Source organism: Ceratotherium simum, chromosome 17 (assembly GCF_057802395.1).
Source record: "Ceratotherium simum simum isolate JZ-2026a chromosome 17, ASM5780239v1, whole genome shotgun sequence".
NCBI lineage: Eukaryota > Metazoa > Chordata > Mammalia > Perissodactyla > Rhinocerotidae > Ceratotherium > Ceratotherium simum.
The window spans coordinates 7,219,511-7,238,419 of record NC_141916.1 but is presented as its reverse complement, the minus strand read 5'-3'; the positions used below and the strand labels follow the sequence as shown (position 1 = coordinate 7,238,419).

The following is an 18,909-nucleotide window of genomic DNA, read 5'->3' as shown; positions in this document are numbered from 1 at the left end:
ACTAGAAACACTTATTCCCACCAGAGCTTCTCTGACAGCTGCAGAGTAAGATTTCACAGCAAGCCCGAGCAGGAGTCCATTTTACTACCTCGATTCCTTTTCCTAAACAATCTTTTCCAGCCTCCTGGGGTTTCTCTTGGGACTGAAGGCTAGCAGACACCCCTGAGATAGAGGCACCTTTTAGACCACCTGCTAATCAAAGGGTAAATATCTACGTGACAAGGAGAGAAACACCGGGACCAAAGAAGGGGTGGGGAAAGTGGGGAGCGGGTGTGAATGTGAGGTATGACTCTATGAACTATGTTGCCTTACAAACAAATCAGATGACGCTGTTTAAGTCTTTACTTTTCTCCTCTCACAAGCACACGACCTGACATCAGGAGACCCTGGAGTGTGCACGGTGTGGACACTCGGCTCTGGGGAGATGCTTCTGGCTGCTCTGGCTTCACTTAACAGCTTGTCGTCACTTTTTAATCTCCAGGTTTTAAGGACATTACCGCCACTCACCTTACTCAAGTCCTTACAACACCTTTATATATCTCTTACCCTTGATCTGCACGCAGGCTGCTGCTCGGGAGAGAAAATCTTTGGAACCCAAATAATCGCCTCAGCAGAAAGTGGGCTCAGAGGGCAGGGTGGTGCAGGATGGAGCAGGTGCAGAGCCTCTGTGTGCACCCTCACTGGGCAGAGGGACAGCAAGGGACGCTGAGAGCAGCTGCATTCTCACCCTGCATGTGTTCTCAGGCATGAGGCTGACAGGAAGGAGGCTGACTTCCTTGATCAGACACACTCAAATTTAAATGTACAAACAAATCCATGTTCCCAAGTAAGACAAATGATTCTTGGCTGTCGGCCCCTACTTTTTTCAGGCCGTGAACCACACTGCCAGTCACTGTAAAATAGCTGTTCTCAGGTCAGATCTGTAAGGGAAGGGGACCTTTGAGCTCTTTACTAAAAGCTCTGTTTCCCCAAACACCTGGAATTCACACACGTGTGTGAAGCAGGTGGCAACCACGCTCACATTGCAGTTAGGTGGGATTGTCCCGGCTGGCATCAGCAGTCTGCGAAAGACAGGCAATGGTGCATACATCTAATAAGCCCATTACGTCCTGCACTAGCCCCTTCTTTCCTCTTCTTTTTACTTTCCGCCAGCACTCAATGCCAGACCTCTCGCCGCCAACTTCCCCGGAGAACGGAAGCCCCGCTATAGACGGGAGATGTCCAGGGGACCACGCAGCAAGGGGACAGGTCCCAGACACGCCCCTCCAGGGCCCTGCCAGGAAGCCAGCACTCGGCTGGAGGGCCCGGCCCTGCGGCCCGACCCTGCAGACACCTACCATCTCCTTGAAGGCGCTCTCCAGGGCGCCGACCACCAGGCTCTCGTGCGGGACCTTCTTCTCGGTGAAGAAGCGCGCGGGCGGGGTGCCGGGCGAGCCGGGGGCCCCCACGCCGCCGCGCAGCGAGGCGGCGCGGGTCAGGGTGCGGGGCGCCGGCGCGCCCTCGGGCTCCTCGCCCAGGCAGGTGGGCGGCGGCGCGGCCGAGTTCCTCAGGATCTCCACGATGTCCTGCAGCTGCTCCGCGAGGTGGCGCTGCAGCAGGCGGGACGCCACCACCGCCGCCCCCGAGCCCGCGTGCCCGTCGAACAGCGACCAGTAGTGGCAGGAGACGCCCTCGGAGTCCTGCGGGGACAGCGACAGGGAGTGAGAGGCGCGGTGGCCGCCGACCCGGCGAGGGTTCGGGCCCAGCCGTCCGCCCGGGTGTCTGTCTGGTCTGCAAAGAGGGGTCCCGGCAAAAACGGTCAGGGAAGGGTCCCCACAGGTGTCACTGCTGTTGCCACCACCCAAGGGATGCAGGTCCCTCGTCTCCGTCTGGAGGAGGAGCCCAAATTACCAGCCGCTCAGTTACTACCTGGGGTCAAGATCTGCTGGAATCCGACGTGCGGATGGTCGAGGGCAAACTCCACACCAACACGCCCAGCTTCAGCCTCCAAGCCCTCCGTCCCTTCTCCCGCCCCCAGAGCAGCTCGCCCGGAGTCCTGGGAGGAAGCCAGGCCCTTTCTGCAGGTTCTTCACGGGAAACAAGTAGACCCAGTTTTCGCCCTTAGGGCTTTTACACTCCCAGATAATTGCTCCATCCTTTGGTCTACCATCCTGAACTTTTAGAACATGTCTTTCCCTCAGACACCCAGTCCAGGCCAGGCTTCACAAGATGCGGCCAGCTCCAATCTCCTTTCCCATTTCCTACCGTCCTCAGTTTCCCAGCTGACACGGAACACCTTTGTTTCCTCTTCCCACCCTAAAGTTACGGGCAGCTCGCGTCTCTACAGCGACCATGGATTAAGTATCTGCCAGGTGATTTCTAGACTTCAAGATGAACACTTTCAAAGGCCACGTTTAAATCACACACCACCCAAGACCTTAGCTATAGGAAAAAAAGGAGCTCGATTACGATATATCTGGAGGAGTGAGTCATTAAATATGTAAGATGCATTTAACATCTACTTCTGACTACTAGGCTTATCCACCCCACAGCAATAAATACTGACTTCTTTTTTTAGCTGAAGCCATTAAATAAAGTTCTTCGGGTCCATCTTATTTTTTTTTAATTGAAATATATTTGACATACAACATTGTGTAAATTTAAGGTATACAACATGTTGTCTTTATATATTGTCATGTGATTGCCATTGTAGCAATGGTTAGCGCCTATATCATGTCACATTATTTCTTTTTTGTGGTTAGAATAATTGAGATCTAATCTCTTGGCAAGTTTATTATAAGAGTACTGTTGTCTATATTCACTGTACTGTGCATCAGATCTCTAGGACTTATTTACTACTCATTGTAAGTTTGTCCCCCTAAACAACATCTGTCCTATCGCCCCAACCTCCAGTCCCTGGTAACCACCATTTTTGGTCCATCTTAGAATGATGCTGGAAGATACTGTGTAATTATGGTGACATATGCCACTCATTACTGTCTGTGCCCTTTAAAATTTTGTTTTCACTCAATTCTGTGCTAGGTGCTGAGAGAGAAAATAGTCGTATTTTTTAGTCAACAAATACTTACTGAGCAATCCCTATGTGACAGGCATGAAAGTAGGCAGTGGGATAAAACACTGGATGACAGAGATCTCAGACATGGTCTGATCTTAATAATCTAGTGGGGGAGACAGACACTGATCACATAATCACACACATAAATGTAAGATCATAATTCTGGTGAGGGCTACCAGGAGAGGTTCTTGGTGCTGTGAGGCCAGCCTGCAGAGGGACACATCAGAGGAGACTTCCTGAGGACACGAGGAACAGGCTGAGGGCTCTTTGGAAGTTCACAAGGTAAGGAGGGGAGAGAAGAGAATGCCGGGCAGCAGCAAGAGCAGGTGCAAAGGCCCTGTGGTGGAAGGTGCATGATGAGTAAGAGGAGACTGAACCACGGCCAGGTAGGGAGTGAGGCAGGCGAGGAGGGGGATGAGATGAGGCTGGAGAGGGAAGTAGCCCTCAGCTCTTCCAGGACACATGCAGGATCTCAACTTTAGCCTAACAGTAACAAAAAGCCATTGATTGAGGCAGGAGTGACAAAAGTTATGTATGTTTTTCAAGGATCACTCAAGCTACGCTGTGAGGATTAGGAGAGAACAAAGAGTGATAGTGAGGAGCCCGTTGGGAGGGAAATACAACCTTGGAGATACACACAGTCAAACCGAGGCGGAAAGAAACACATGACCGAGGGAAAGCCCCATAAACAGAGGAGCACGCACCCTAATGCAGGGGAAAGTCACGTGGAAAGAACAATGACTTAAGGACTAGGAGCCTGGGGTCTGAACGGCATCTCCCCCACGGGTCAGCTGAGTGGGTGGCAGAGCAGGCGTTAGACCCCAGATGGGTCACCCCGGAGCTGCTGTCCCTGTTGCTTACCATCCCTGTGCCACGGTTTCCTGGTAAGTAGAAGGCAGGTGACAGCACCTTATGGGGGAGGGGGCGTTTGGGAGAATTAAGTGGTAATTTACGGCAAGTAGTAAGTCCAGAGTGTGCGCTCGTGTGTAGCTGCGATCAATACTGTTGCTATATGATCCTGGGTAAGTCATTTTCTGGGCTTCCATTCTTCACCATAATGAGGGGCTACCCTGGAAGACGCCGAGGCCTCTGCTGGCTCTAAAGCTTCACTATCTAACAAGTAGAGACGAATGTGGGCTGGGAAAGGAGTTGGGCCTTGAAGACAGGACAAGTTGAATTTGGAGAGATGGAGAGGTGACACGGTGGCCAGCAGTCTCCTGGGGAGAAGTCTCCAGGAGACCTTCCAGGAAAGCTACTGTTTTCCCGATAAAAGGATAACTCACCTGGCCTGGCCTTTGCCCGTCATCCTCCCCCGTTTCTTCCTGCCTGGCCACAGCAGCCACACCTGGAGGTGGAATGGCCCTCCTGTGAGCAAGGCTGCAAGGTGCAGCTCAGGGGTGGGATGGCAGGCGAGGAGCCCGGCCCAGAGGTCCTGCTGGGGACGCCGCCCAGGCCCTGGACAGCCTGCCCCCAGCCTTCCTGTCACCTGGGCTTCCTGACATCTTGATAAGCCACTGTTGTTGGATGCTGTCACAAGAGCTGGGGACACGGAGAAGAAAGGGTGTGCATGTTTCTACGGCCTCCTGGGACTGTGGTGTGCACGGCGGGAAGGACGAGTGTGAGGTGAGTCGGGCACAAGCACAAAAAGAATTCAAGTGGGTGTCAACCGGGAGTAAAACTGAACCCCAGGAAAAGGTTCTTAATTTAGGGCATTTGTGGCTAGACTTCAGGGAGTCCATGAATCTATCTGCATTTTCATAAACTCTGAAATTTAGCATTTCCTCCTATGACAAAGGTAAGGCAACAAAGCACAGCATCATCAGTGTTCTATCTGTGACTTGGTCACCAATAGAAATAATGTACATGTCACTCTACACATCTTGAACTATTGCTTATGCTTGTCACTCCCCTGCAACGATGGCAATTATGAAACCCACCAGAGCTCTTGCTATTTGCCGCGTTAGTAAGTCCACATTGTGTACGACACCCTCGCCCCTGGGAAAAGTGGCATAAGGAAAGGACTGCTTGCTCATCACATCTAATTCCCCCGGGGCCCAAGGCCGCCTGAGTGAAACCCCCACACGCAGTCCTCCTGCGCCCGACTTGAAAGGAAGGCCAGCGGCGTCTTGGAGGAAGCCACTGGGGGTGGGCAAGGGCTGGACAGGAGCGAGCGTATCAGCGTCCGGGCACAGGTTCTGAAACACCAAACTCGATCGTGTTTCTAGAGTCACGATTTGAACCAAAGAAGACCAAACCCCATGAAATAACAGCCCCACTGCAATGGAATGCTCCGACATTGTAGAAAAGCACCCGAAATTTTTCTGACAGGTAATCCAACCGTTTCCTTCAACAAGACGAAGCATCCTGCAGCTACCGCAACAGCAGCTAGTTGACAAAATATCCGGGGAATTTTTGAGCGGTGGAGAAGAAACCAGATTAGGGGACTTCTGACTCGGGGCCCAGAGGGCTCAACGCTCTCCTTTTGAGGACACCTCTGCCCAGCAGTGCTGTAAACCCTGGTGCAGCTAATTGTTAAGATTCAATTAGTAATTTTCACAACTAAAACTTGTAAGACGATTTTTCCACAGAGAAAGTTTGTTTCTTACTAAGGACTGAATAAATCTAGCACTTGTAGATGCAGGGGCCAAGCCCAGACCAATTAAGTCAGTATGTCTGAAGGTGGGGCCCCACCACTGATCTTTTTAAAGCTTCCCGGGGGATTTCAATGAGCAGCAAAGTTGAGAGCCCCTGGCCTAATAGAAAGGGGGCCGATAAGCCGTCAGGAGACCCACGTTCTAGTCCCAAATGTGCCGTCGGTTCACTGTGTGACCTTGGGTAAGTCACTTACATCTCCCTCAACTGATCAGACCAGTGGTGTCCAAACTGTGTCCCCTGGTTCTGGAGGAACCCCAGGAAAAAGGAAGTGAAGTGGATGTTTCGGTGATGAGAACCTTTGACTGTTATTTCAACCAGAACAGCACAGTTTTATGTTATAAACATCAGAGTTTTGCAAAAGAATTTGGACAAAAGGATTGAACTGTTTTAAAAAAATTTTTGAAAGCCCTTGAACTAGATAAAACCAAGCCCAACAAGAGATTTCAAAATCTTCAGTGTTCTCCTGTGGCAGGGAACTTAAAGTGAGTGATAAACGACTGGGGGAAACACAAGCAAAAAGTGGGCTCTCACCACATGCTTAGATCCCAGCTCAGCTGTTCAAGTCTAAGAGACCAAAAAATCACAGAAAACTCAGTTACAGGTCTAGAGCACCCTTCCCGTTGTTTAACAAGCCTTACACAGCAGGCAATGTTCTGAATGCTTTACAAACTTAGCTCGTGTAACCATTACTACAATCCTATGGACAACCCCCTACGAGGTATGGGTATTATCCCCATTTCATAGATGAGGAAAATGAGGGACAGAGAGTGTGACTGCTCGAGGTCACCACCTATTAAGTGGTGCAGCTGGGACCAGAGTCCATGCTCTACGCCATCAACCCCTCTGCTAAGCGGAACTCCCCACCCCACACCCCGCCCCCCCCGGAGGGAAAACTTGCCCTGATGTCCATTTGGCATCTTATCTACTCCTCCACTCTGCAACCTGAGTTGCAACCAGAGCGATTTTTTCTAAAACATAAAACCTGCCCGTACTTCTTTTAGCAGCCTGACAACCTGCTCTGCGGGCTGGCTCAAGTCTACAAGCCCCTGTTTGCAATCTCTGATCTAGTCTCTGCTTCTCTCGCCACACTCTGTCTCTTACTCCAAATCCCACCCACACTAAAGTACAGGACTTGCAGCTCATCACAACCCACTACTGTCCCCCCTTCTGCCTACCCCCATCTGTACTCGTTTAAATATCACCTCCTCCTGGAAACCCCCACCATACCCTGAGCCTAACCCTCCAGCAGCATTGGTCATATTGTATGTGAGTGTTCTCCTGCTTGGGTAATGAGGGATTGAGAGAGGGAGAATATTCTGGAAAAAAGGAGCAACTAATAGGCAATGCAGGTGAAAATAGGACTATATATATGGAGGCCATGTGGACAGGCTGACCTCGAGGGCTAGGTAAGGTCAGGGTGAGATTCTGCAGTCTGGCACGGCAGACCCAGGAGCCGCATTCGCCGCCCTGGGGCATGAGGAGCGAGGAAGTGCCCCTGCACCTAGGAGAGCTGTGGAAGGCGGGCTCAGGGAGCCTGATCCTGCGGCATGCGGCAGGTGCGCTGCAAGACAGAGCGCAAGAACTGAAGAGGCTTAGCATGGAAAGAGCACCGGCTTTAGATCAAGACGAACCTCGGTTCTGGAAATTACTACTATGTGCTCCTGGGCAAGTTTCCTAGCTTCTCTCAACTGTTTCCTTAATTAAAGAACAAGATGAAACTGGGACATAGACAGTAAAGGATTCATTCATTTAATAGTGATCTCGAGTCTCCTCTCCTACATTCCAGGCATGTGCCGGGCACTGGGGAGGCAGCAGGAGTAAGAATATCACAGTTCCCAAGCTCTTGAAGCGAACCATCCAGAATATGAACAGATAACAACAAGTATGATGAGTGTTAGGAAGGAGAAGTGCGTGGTGCCACAGGAGTGGAGAACAGGCATGGAATGTGCAGACGACCGTGGTTACGGGAGAGGCGGTGACTATAAGGGGGTAAGATGAGGGAGGCATCTGTAGTGATGGGACTGTCTGTAGCCCGACTGTGGTGGTGACTGCATGAATCTATGCTGCATATGTTAACATTCGTAAAACTGCATACCAAAAGAAACAAGTTAATTATACTGTACAGTAAGGTAAAAAAGAATAAATAAAATGTGTAGCACTGTGTCCAGCATACAGAAGAAACAAAGAAGCTAGAATAGTAACTACTCATACTCACTATTAAGTGGCCCAGGGGACAATGAGCTGGCAGGGAGCAGTAAGGATTCCCTCACCAGGAAGGCTAAGCTTACACTCCAGCTCCTTCCTTTCAACTCTGCCACACGGGAGGCTCGTCCTCCTCCAGTGTGCACTCTTGTCCCTTCTATTCTTGAGGTACTCTCCCTACGGGAAGGACAAGTTCAAAGGACATCTACTGAGCATCTACTGTGTTTAATCCCCACAACACCACTGTAAAATGGGCGTCATTATCCCATTTTACCAGTGGTTTAACTGGGGCACAGACAGTTAAGTAACCCTACTGGTATGTGGTAATACCAGGATTTGAACCCAGTTCTTCAGAATCCAAGTCAAGGGATCTTTCCAGCTTCCCAATACACACAACTTTGTGTAATAATCTCCCTGGCTTCCGCTGCTCTGAGGCATTTAGCACTTCAGTGTTGCTTGCACTATATTATGTTGTTGCTGACTAGTAATTGCACACGTGTCCTGGGCCATCAACTGATTGCTACAACGTCCCGGCCGTGGCCCTGCATCACTCTTGGGTACCGTCAGCAAATATTGCTGGGGCGCTGGCCCAGGAGGCAAAGATGTACACCCAAAAAAGCAAACCCTTCAAATTTAAAGTAATGGCTCTTGACATAATGAATTTCAAAATTACTACTGTTATATTTTAACAAACGTTTACCTTGTTTTTGCTCCAGATAAACATGAATCAGAAGTGCACTCCACTTTAAGAAAAACAACAGCAAGCCCCTTCCTGACTTACCACACCATCACATTTGGCAGCCATCACTTATGCCTCACGAAAGAATAACTTTGAAGCAGTTTTCCAGTTGCATTCTAAATTATTTCATTTGAAAAAAAAAAAAATAGTCTCATGGGTAATTTACAACACACACACTCCAACCCCTTTTCAGGAATACACCTGCAGTCAGATAAAGGAAGATTCCAGAAGGTGACAAATTGGGATGTTAAAGTTCACAGTTTCTCTTTTAGGATTTCTCTAAAGTAGGCCCAATGTTACATCCTGCTTTCTCAAAAGTTCTAGAAACTGCTTTTTAATAATATTGCTTATTTTCTTTTTCCGGTTTTCATGAACATGTATAATGCCAGAACTTAACGAGTTCTACCTGGGAAGGGCTCCTTGGGCTTTTCAACAAATATAAGACTGCTCCAAACAGAAATTTACCTACTGAGCAGGGAGCTGAAACAAACAGCTTGTGTCCATTCAGCTTCAGGTGTAATTATAAGCAAGGATGCCAAAAATCAGTAGCCTAAGTTTTAGCCCCATTGAAACAGGAGCCACATCAAGTACACCTCAACTCTGCAGAACCCACAGGCAAAGGAGCCTTCGTGAGCCACCTGGGAGGCAATGAGGAGCCCCTCTTGTGGCGTGCTGACAAAGAAGGGGAGACTAGACAAAACCTCGGACGTTTCCTGTGGAACCCGATGGAAGTGTTGAGACGTAAGGCAGAAAACACAAATAAACCAAGGAATGAGGTTTGACACACTTGTACCAGCTTGAAGAAACCAGGGCTCTGCATTCTCTTACTGCACAGAGCTCTACCCATTTGCAAACCCCCTTCATCACTCCTCCCTCCCGGATGAGCACTCTGCGCAACAGAGCACACAGCTGAGGGGGGTTACAGTCAGCACGGAAGAGGAAAATCAGGAATTCTTGAATATTCCTTCACCTAAAGCTGAAGAAGAAATCACGCTTTGCTAGTAACTCTCACACAGACTGACGTTGGCACCCTCACGCGGTGGGTAAGTCAGGCTGCTCTCGCACATCCATTAGCTTTGGCATATTGTAACCCATTGCTGGGTACATGTGCCCCCAACTAACTGATCTTGTGCATTATATTACTAAGCTTTTAACTAAATTATCCCTCACAAAGTGGACAACAGGTTTTTAAAAAATTCCTACAAAGAAACTGCCGATAGAAAACACGAGCAAATAAGAACATGTCACAGCTGGGACTTAATTCCAGTAATGACAATCTAGTCCTATTTGACAACAGTAATAATTCAGCCAAGTGTCTGGAATGCTCAAGGAGAGAGCTGAAATATGGAATCATGCTCCCTGTTGTTAATGAGGAATGGTGCCTTGAGATATAAGCTGATGGGAACAGGACATCCGCTCTTACGTAGCAAGACAGTAAATGGGTTACTGTGTGAAAAACTTAGAACTATGCCTGGCATATGATAAACACCTCATAACTGTTAGCTGCTACTATTTAAAAATAAAAAATATTTATATATATATATATATTTTTTTTTTTCCCCCAAAGCGCCAGTAGATAGTTGTATGTCATAGTTGCACATCCTTCTAGTTGCTGTATGTGGGACGTGGCCTCAGCATGGCCGGACAAGCGGTGTGTCGGTGCACGCCCGGGATCCGAACCTGGGCCCCAGTAGCGGAGCACGTGCACTTAACCGCTAAGCCACGGGCCGGCCCAAAAATATTTATATATTTGATAAATATTAAATATTTAGTAGATGGATCTACAGTAGTATGGTTGTATATCAATAAATGAACAAATATATTGGGAGTACATACTCAAAAAAATTGTCTCTAAGTGGCAGTTTGGAGACTGCTACATTAGAAATAGTTGTCCTAAGGGAGAAAGTGGTGCCTCCTGGCTGCCTTCGCTGAAGACATGTGTACTCAGCTCCTTTGAGACACGTGTTCCCTTCCCTACCCCAACCAGTCAGGTACTTAGGTAACCTGAGGAGGGGCCACATCCACAGCACGAAAGGAACAGCACAAATCTCTGAGCAAGGGGTGTACCTGCCTCTCCCCTTTCTCACAGCCAAAGAAAAGGATGCCTGATTTCCCACTGGGGCCACAGAGTGGATGTGTTCTTCTGATTCTCTGCTGTAAGCTGCCATAGGCTTGATTTCCATAAAGTTTGTGGCCAGTTTTTAAGGAATCGCAGTGAGGACGAAAATCTAGAATCTCGAGTGTCTGTTTCGGGCATTTCATCGCAGTGCTTTCAGTCTCCATGTCTTCTCCTGAGCCTCACGATGCTAATAACACAGTGAGAGGGAGAAGAAGTGGATGAGGAAAAATACGAGTGACTTCATGAAAGCCCTTCCCGGGCCCCAGCTCTCTTGCTGTCTATTTGCAATCATGCCCACACAAGCAGTTTGTTTTCTTACCATACCTCTCTTTTTGACTAAATTATTCAAATATTTTGCTCCCCAGGGGGAAAGAACCCTTAATTTCATAAACTTAAATAAGCACGCTGCTTCCTTCTCAGGAACTGACAGTATGAGATGCAGATTTCTTTGGTTCAATTCCTCCAACATTATGAGGCAGTAAGATGTAGGATAAGTTTAGTAAGTTTGGTTTTTGTTTTTATTTTTTTGTGTGTGAGGAAGATCAGCCCTGAGCTAACATCTATGCCAATCCTTCTCTTTTTCTGAGGAAGACCAGCTCTGAGCTAACATCCGTGCCCACCTTCCTCCACTCTATATGGGAGTCCGCCACAGCATGGCCTGACAAGCAGTGCGTCGGTGCGCGCCCAGGATCTGAACCCGGGCCGCCAGCAGCAGAGCGCACGCACTTCACCACTACGCCACAGGGCCGTCCCCCTGGTTTTTGTTTGTAAATGGCAATTTAGTCGCATATTTTAAAACAATATTAAATAAATATTAATTTCTGAGAGATAGGAGGTATAAAGTTTTGACTAAGTCGTGTTGTGCTGTCATTATTCTAGACTCAAAAATGAGCTCAGGAATGTTCTCAAACCATTACTTTATACATCAAAACTTCTCCCTAAATTAGTTTACAGTAAAAATGTAAGTAATGCCATATAATACTGAAATGCAGGGGAAAACTCCATGATTAGAACAACAGACAATATTAATTCAGCACTGACCGCATGCCAGGGTTCTTCCAAGCACGTTTCATATTTTTAACTCATTTAACTCTAACAATCTCATGAGGTGGGAACTATTATCCCCAATTTACGTACAAGGAAACAGAGGCACCGAGAGGTCAACTAACTGTCACGAGGCAACATCTACCGAGCGGCCGAGCCGGGACTCCAAGTCAGACGCTCATTATTATTCAGTCCAAAGGCATTTTCCTCTTGCCACGGTTTCATGCAAACAATAATTTGCAAGATTTAGCAAGAAAGAATGGACGGTAAGGACAGTACGATGATGAACCATTTCATTTCCGATCTGTTCTTCACCTGAGTCAGTAAGAGCTGTTGTCCAGTTTCCGTTGACAGAGGAGACTCTAAATAACTCCTGAATCAAAAGAGAACTCATAATGGAAATGAGAAAAGTTGCAGCACCAAGTTATACCGAAATATACATATCAACCTTAGGAGTTAGTCTTCCTTTATCTCAGACTTTTCCAAAGCGATTTTCCTGCCATATTTCTGAGCTGCTGGGGAGACAGAGGCGGCCTGTCACGAGCCCAGACTCAGGCCAGACTGCCTGGGCAGAACCCAAGCTCCACAATTCCCAGCTCTGTGCCCCAGTCCCCTCATCAGTAAAATAAAGATAACAATGGTACATACTTATGTACGTATCATGAGGATAAATGAATTGATACTGGCAAAGCACTATGATCACTGAAGTGTCTGGCACATGAATGCTGAGTATTGTGTTTAAAAAAAAAAGAAAAGGAGGAAGAAAAGACAATCTCAAGAGTTTTTCACCCCGGCCAATGTTCTCCCCACCTAAAGCTGTGGGGAATCAGATTACAAGGGAAACAAGGAGAAATTTCCATCTCAGCACCATTTATTTTCCTTTAGCTTCAAGGTTTGCCACCGAGGGAAAACCTACTGTGGAACCAAGTTTGAGTTGCGTTCTCAGCTGCCACCTACATCTTGGTCAAACCTGGTCTTCAGGGTCAACCAACACCCACCAAGGAGGGCGCTGTCAAGTTACTCTAACTGACACCAGCCTGGACAACTCCTGGTTGTGGAGTCATCCTTCTTAATCACTGGCAAGAGGTCTAGTCCCTCGAACCAAGAGATAAACAAGTTTTGAGAGAAACCACTGCACGCCTGCTTCAGAAAATCTAAGTAGATAAACAGAAAGATTATATTTTCTTGACATGCACAGAACAAAGACCTTAATTAAGAGGGAAAATTCAGAGTAATAAATACAATGAGAGAAATAAAAGGCCGCTCCTATTGTTTTTTATCGCTGACATCACTGCCGGAAGCAGACTGCCAAATGAGGCCCAAATATTCCAGAAGGGCTGCCACCGTGGAACCACAAGCAACCGTCATTAAATGCTCTGGGGGTGAACGAGTCCTTCTTACAGAGAACAGATGAAAGGCACGGCCCATCCTCAGTTCGCAGAGTTGAAACAGCCCCTTCTTATTTCCCTTCTTGCCTCTCCCCACCCCAATTTCATCCTATTTGCCTGGAATTCCCACAGTGCTGCGCGATCCTCTGCTGAGAGAGATAATCAGCTTTCCTCCCTCCCGCTGATGAACTTGGCCATGGTACAGACCCAGGCATCTCCTGTTATTGTAATTAGACACTGAACTAACAGATACTGAAACCACCTCTTTGATGTGTTTTGACTAAATTCAACAACATAAGGGTGCTCTTAAGGAAATAGACTTGAAATGCATGTGTCCACAAATCTAGTCTTCAGCCAAAAACAATCTGTCCCGAATAGGGACAGTCAGATATGGGGGAAAAAAATGTCCTGGTTATTGCCAAATGCCCTCTCTCCCATCTACACATCTTACATAAGGCAGGAACTTCTTAAGACTAAGGTTATAAGGTGCCCTTGCCCTCCCTCCTCAGGGAAGTCATTTGGACCCTCCTCTTTTTCTCTCATTCCTAGAGCGACTAGGTACTTGAGAAATGAAAAGCAAAAACTCTCAGAAAAGCTGCATTTTCGCTTGTGCCTGGTAATCAGTATGATCAATAAAGACTGCTTAAAGCCTCTCACATCCAAGGAAAGAAAATCTAGTGGTGACGAGTTCCCACACATCTTGATCTGCTTAATTGGAAAGCCTTCAGTGGGAGGAGGCAGACGGGAGGCTGTTGCCCTCAACAAGCTTACAGCATCTTTCCTAACGGACAATCTTATGAAACTGTCTTTGGAAATGCTAGCATTTTAGATTCCCTTCTTCCTAGCCCCCAACTCTATGTCCCAAACAAATAATGTGAGGCACAGGAATGTTAAGAGACTCACACTACCATGGAGTATCTATCTCCTCCCTGCCTGACTGTGGGCCTGGGGCTCTTCACATATGAACTACCCTACGTGATCCAGGCAGAGGAAAAGTTCCACCCTAACCTGTCCTAGGAAATATCCTTCTCTACCGCATATCCACTTCGTCAGAGAGCTCAAAACTTCTCTTCCTATTCCTCGAAAGAGAAATGTTTCTTTCTTTATTTCACTAATGATATCACTTAAACTCTAAATTAAAAAAAAAAAAAAACAAAAAAAAAACCTAGCCCCATCCCTGAGTATTTTGTAAGGGAAAATACAATAATTCAACCATATCCCCTTGTACTTCTTCAGGCTAAAATACTACAGTGCAGAGCACTTTGAAACTCTTTTATTTATGCCTTTTAAGTTTTATGGCTTCTTTTGAACACTGCTTCTTTAGCTCCTGACGGTTTCCTTTATATGTAGATGGAGCCTGAAATTAATTTGTGTTTTCTTATAAGCAAGGCGCTGCTGTCAAGAGCTCAGCCAAACAGAAAAAAACACCCCTCCAGTAAATGCCTCATGGAAGCCAGGAGAGGCAGAATGTAGTGTATACTATTTTATCTACCAAAAAAAATTTTTTTTAAGTTTGTTTTAAAATAGGAGACTTAATTTGACTCCTTTGCCTAAAAGATTACTTGTACTCATAGTTTAAAGTAATTCTCTATGAAGTGGCATGAAGGATAGCTTAAAGTAGCCCTAAAATCTTTATTCCAATTAACAATTATCTGTAGTTAGAAAAAGTCATCTCATTGTTACCCAGCTACCCTATTGCCACTCAATATAAGAAATATCATCAAATATAAAATTACCCTTCTACTAAATTCCTCTGCACATCACTGATGTTTCTAACATATAAAAAAATTCCTATGATAATTCTTCTTATTGTGAATTTAATGTTGTTTTACAGGAAGTTTTAGGTTTTCTTCAATCTCCAAGATGAAGGTGATATTATACATAAAAGAAATCTTATGGAAATATTTATTTTGACTTTAAGTTTATTGGGGATGAACAGGTCAAGAAAAGAGGGAGAAATTAATCACATGTATTCTGGTGGGAGCCCATGCATCTTCCTTTTGCCATCCTTCATGCCTGTCAACTCGCTGTTCGCAAATGAAATAATGATGCTGTTATTTGTGCTGTTGTCTCATTTCTTGCTTGGTATTTGCCCATTTTTTCATCCTTATCTTTCTTGAACTCTCTGTGGCCCACAGTGTAATTACTTCTCCTCCTTGCAGTTCCCCTCTCTTCTTCTTGGGACATCTTTGGACTTGCAACTCCTGAAATCTAAGCCTCCCTAGACTTGTTCCTGAGCCCCAAACCCTTATTCCTAACTTCCCACAAAACACTTCCACCTGGAAAGTTAGAATACTCAAAAGTCAAGTCACTGTTTCTGCCCATCCCCTCACCTTTAAACCTGTACCTTCTCCAGTGGTCCACTGTCAAGGACCAGCACCCAGTGGCTGAAACCTGGCATCTTCAACTCTTCCCTGTCCCATGTAGTTGGTCATCTGGGCCTACTGGTGACGTGTCTCTCACGTCATCTCGTCTGAGGCTGTATCATCTGGTCACTTCAACTGTGTCTCTCACATCATCTCTTCTGAGCCTGTGTCATCTGGTCACCTCAACTGTGTCTCTCACATCATTTCTTCTGAGCCTGTGTCATCTGGTCACCTCAACTGTGTCTCTCACATCATCTCTTCTGAGCCTGTGTCATCTGGTCACCTCAACTATATCTCTCATGTCATCTCTTCTCAGCCTCCCCCTTGCTCTAATCACTGCCTTATTTCAAGCTTTCATCATTTCTCACCCAGATTTCCGCACGGGGCAGCCTCTGGGTGTCCCAGCCTCTGAGTTTGCCCCCCTCGCCTACCCAAGTCAGCCTCCCCACCGCCATCCTATCTTGATTCCATTACGTCCTTGTCTAAAGTCGTCTGGTTGAAATTCCAGCTTATTAGGGTATTAAATGGCTCTTGTGTGTGAAACCTGCTTGCTGCTCCTGTCTTGTTACCCTCTAAGCGACCACACATGCTCCAAAGCACTAGAAGACTTGCCTCGGGAGCTCTCATGGCAACCTGTCTTTGCACGTGTTTGTTTCCTCTGTCAGAAACTCCCCTTTCTCTTATTTGCTTGATTAATTCCTATTCACTTTTCAAGACGACAGGTCAAATGTCACTTTGACTTAAGGGACGTCTTCCGGATGGGAGAGATCACTGGCCTCGTTTCAGCAGTGTATCCTGCTAGCAAACTGTTCATTCAGAGTAGAAGCCCCAGTCCTGATCATGGCCTTCAAGGTCTGGCCAGACTGCCTCCCTCTGCCTTCATTACCCTTCCGACAGCACGGCCTGCAGTCCAGGCTTTCCTCCCTGCTCCAGCCGCGCAAGCCTCCGTGCCGATTCCTGAAAACACCAGGCCTGCTCCTGCCTCACCGTCCCTGCAGTTGCCGAGACTGTTAGAATCTTCTCCTGCAAGTCACTGCACTTTCCAGCCTTTGCCCCAATGTCACCTTCTCAGTGACGCCCTCTGTAACCATCCCTTGCACCTCACACTTCCTAGATCCCTGCTTCCCTGCTTTGTTTTCCTCCACAGCGTTTACTATCTGCCACGCTACATATTTTCATTGCTTGTCTCCCTCAGCGAATGTAAGCTGCCTGTAGGTAGGGATTTTCATCGGTTTTATTCCCGGCTGAATCCTCGGCATCTAGTTCCCGGTCCGCAGCAGGTGCTCAGTGATTCATCTGGCACACTAGATCTTGGTTTTCAAGCTTTTAAAAAGCAACACAACAACAAACGACAACATAACAGACAACCTAATTAAAAAACGGGCAAAGGACCTGAGTAGATGTTTCTTTGAAGAAGATACATCTAGCCAACAAGCACGTCACAAGATGTTCAACATCACTAATCATTAGGGAAATACAAAACTGCAACGAGACACCACTTCACACCCATTAGGATGGCTATTATATATATATAAAAAAACAATAAAACAGAAATTAATGTATTGGCGAGATGTGAAGAAATGGGAACCCTTGTGCGCTGCCGGTGGGAATGTAAAGTGGTGCAGCTGCTGTGGAAAACAGTATGGTGGTTCCTCAAAAAATTAAACAAAATTACCATATCATCCAGCAATTCCACTCTGGGCATGTATCCAAAAGAACTGAAAGCAGGGACTCAAACAGATATCTGTACACCATGTTCATAGCAGCATTATGCACAATAGCCAAAAGATGGAAGCAAGTGTCCGTTGATGGATGAATGGATAAACAAAATGGTATGTGCAGTATACATACAATGGAATATTATTCAGCCTTAAAAAGGAATGAAATTACCACACATTCTATAACATGGATGAACCTTGAAGACGTGATGATAAGTAAAATATGCCAGACACAAAAAGACAAATACAGCATGATTCCACTTATATGAGCTACGTAGAGTAGTCAGATTCAGAGAGACAGAAAGTAGAATGGTGGTAGCCAGAGGCTGGGTGGGGGAAGGAATGGGGAGTTAGCGTTTAATGAGTACAGAGTTTCAGTTCGGGAAGATGAAAAAGTTCTAGAGATAGATGGTAGTGATGGCTGCACAATAATATGGATGTATTTAACGCAACTGAACTATGCACCTCGAAAGGGTTAAAACGGTAAATTTTATGTTCTGTATATTTTCCCACAGTTAAGAAAAGCAGCATAGCTCTTGCCTTAAACTCTAATAAGAAGCCTAACACGCGAGGCAGATAGGAGTGAAGCTGCTGTGGCTGGCATAGGAGGGAGGGCCGGCATGTGTCTGATCTGCCCGGCACCTCCTTGCTGCCTCCTGGAGCATGGACCCCACAGAGACTCAGAACCATCAAAGGGAGAGTGGGGGCTCCACCCGAGAGTGCTTATGCACTGGTCTCAGCGTTCTTAAGGAAAGACAGTTACAAAGTTACTCCCGGCTCCATTTCTAGGAGGAATCTAGCAACAAGGAAAAAGTCCATCACTGACTGGCCTTGGGCCAAATGTCAACTCTGACTTATTTCCATAGAAATCACTTTATATCCCAGAAGCAGGGCGAAGTACCAGGGGCAAGAGCAGCATTAAGTCACTGGCACCCATATCCAATTATCATTAATGCTTCACATTTTCTGAGCCCTTTTCCATAATAACTCAATCCTCAAAATAATTCTGTCAAGTAGGTATAAAAGAGACGGTGTGACCTCTGATTTACAAATGAATAAACACACAAAATTCAGTGGGTATTATCCACAGAGAATGACAGAAGAGGGACTGACTTCAGGATAATAATCACTAACATTTATCAAGGATTTATTAATTAAGACACTGCCTCAACGTTTTCTGTGAACTATTGGGTTTCATACTTCCCACTAGCCTGTTCCTTCCATATTTGGTAGTTCCTACTATTATTATTCTTTTTCACAGAAGAGAAAACTGAGGCTCAAAGAATAAGTAACTATCCCCAAATTAAATAGCTTAGTAAGTGAGGGACTGCACCAAAACGTCTTACCCCAGAGCCTGTGCACTTCAGCACCACTGTTCTACACTGCCCATCTGGGTCCTCGACCCTGGCTCTTTAGTAGAGACCTAATCCATGCTTCCTTCAGCCCTGAAAACAAGTACAACTGACGAGCCTCCACAGGTTGCTGAGTTTTCTAACTCTAAGTTGAACTAATACTAACAAAATAAATCAGTGCTCTTATTCCCTAAGCATAAACGCAACAAGACACTATTTCTTAGACTAAGAAGAGATTCCTAGATCCTTTCCGATCCTATAAAAATTTATA

The 18,909-nt window shown here is 46.4% G+C and overlaps 1 protein-coding gene across 2 annotated transcripts in view; it reads right to left on the bottom strand.

The window, feature by feature from the left end:
• Positions 1 to 18,909, bottom strand: part of PPM1H (protein phosphatase, Mg2+/Mn2+ dependent 1H) — a 247,660-nt gene that overhangs the window by 134,187 nt on the left and 94,564 nt on the right. For both annotated transcript variants that reach the window (XM_087442091.1, XM_004429361.3), the window contains exon 3: positions 1,338 to 1,679. In XM_087442091.1, coding sequence (XP_087298217.1) covers positions 1,338 to 1,679 — 342 coding nt within the window. The remainder of the gene's footprint in view (positions 1 to 1,337; positions 1,680 to 18,909) is intronic.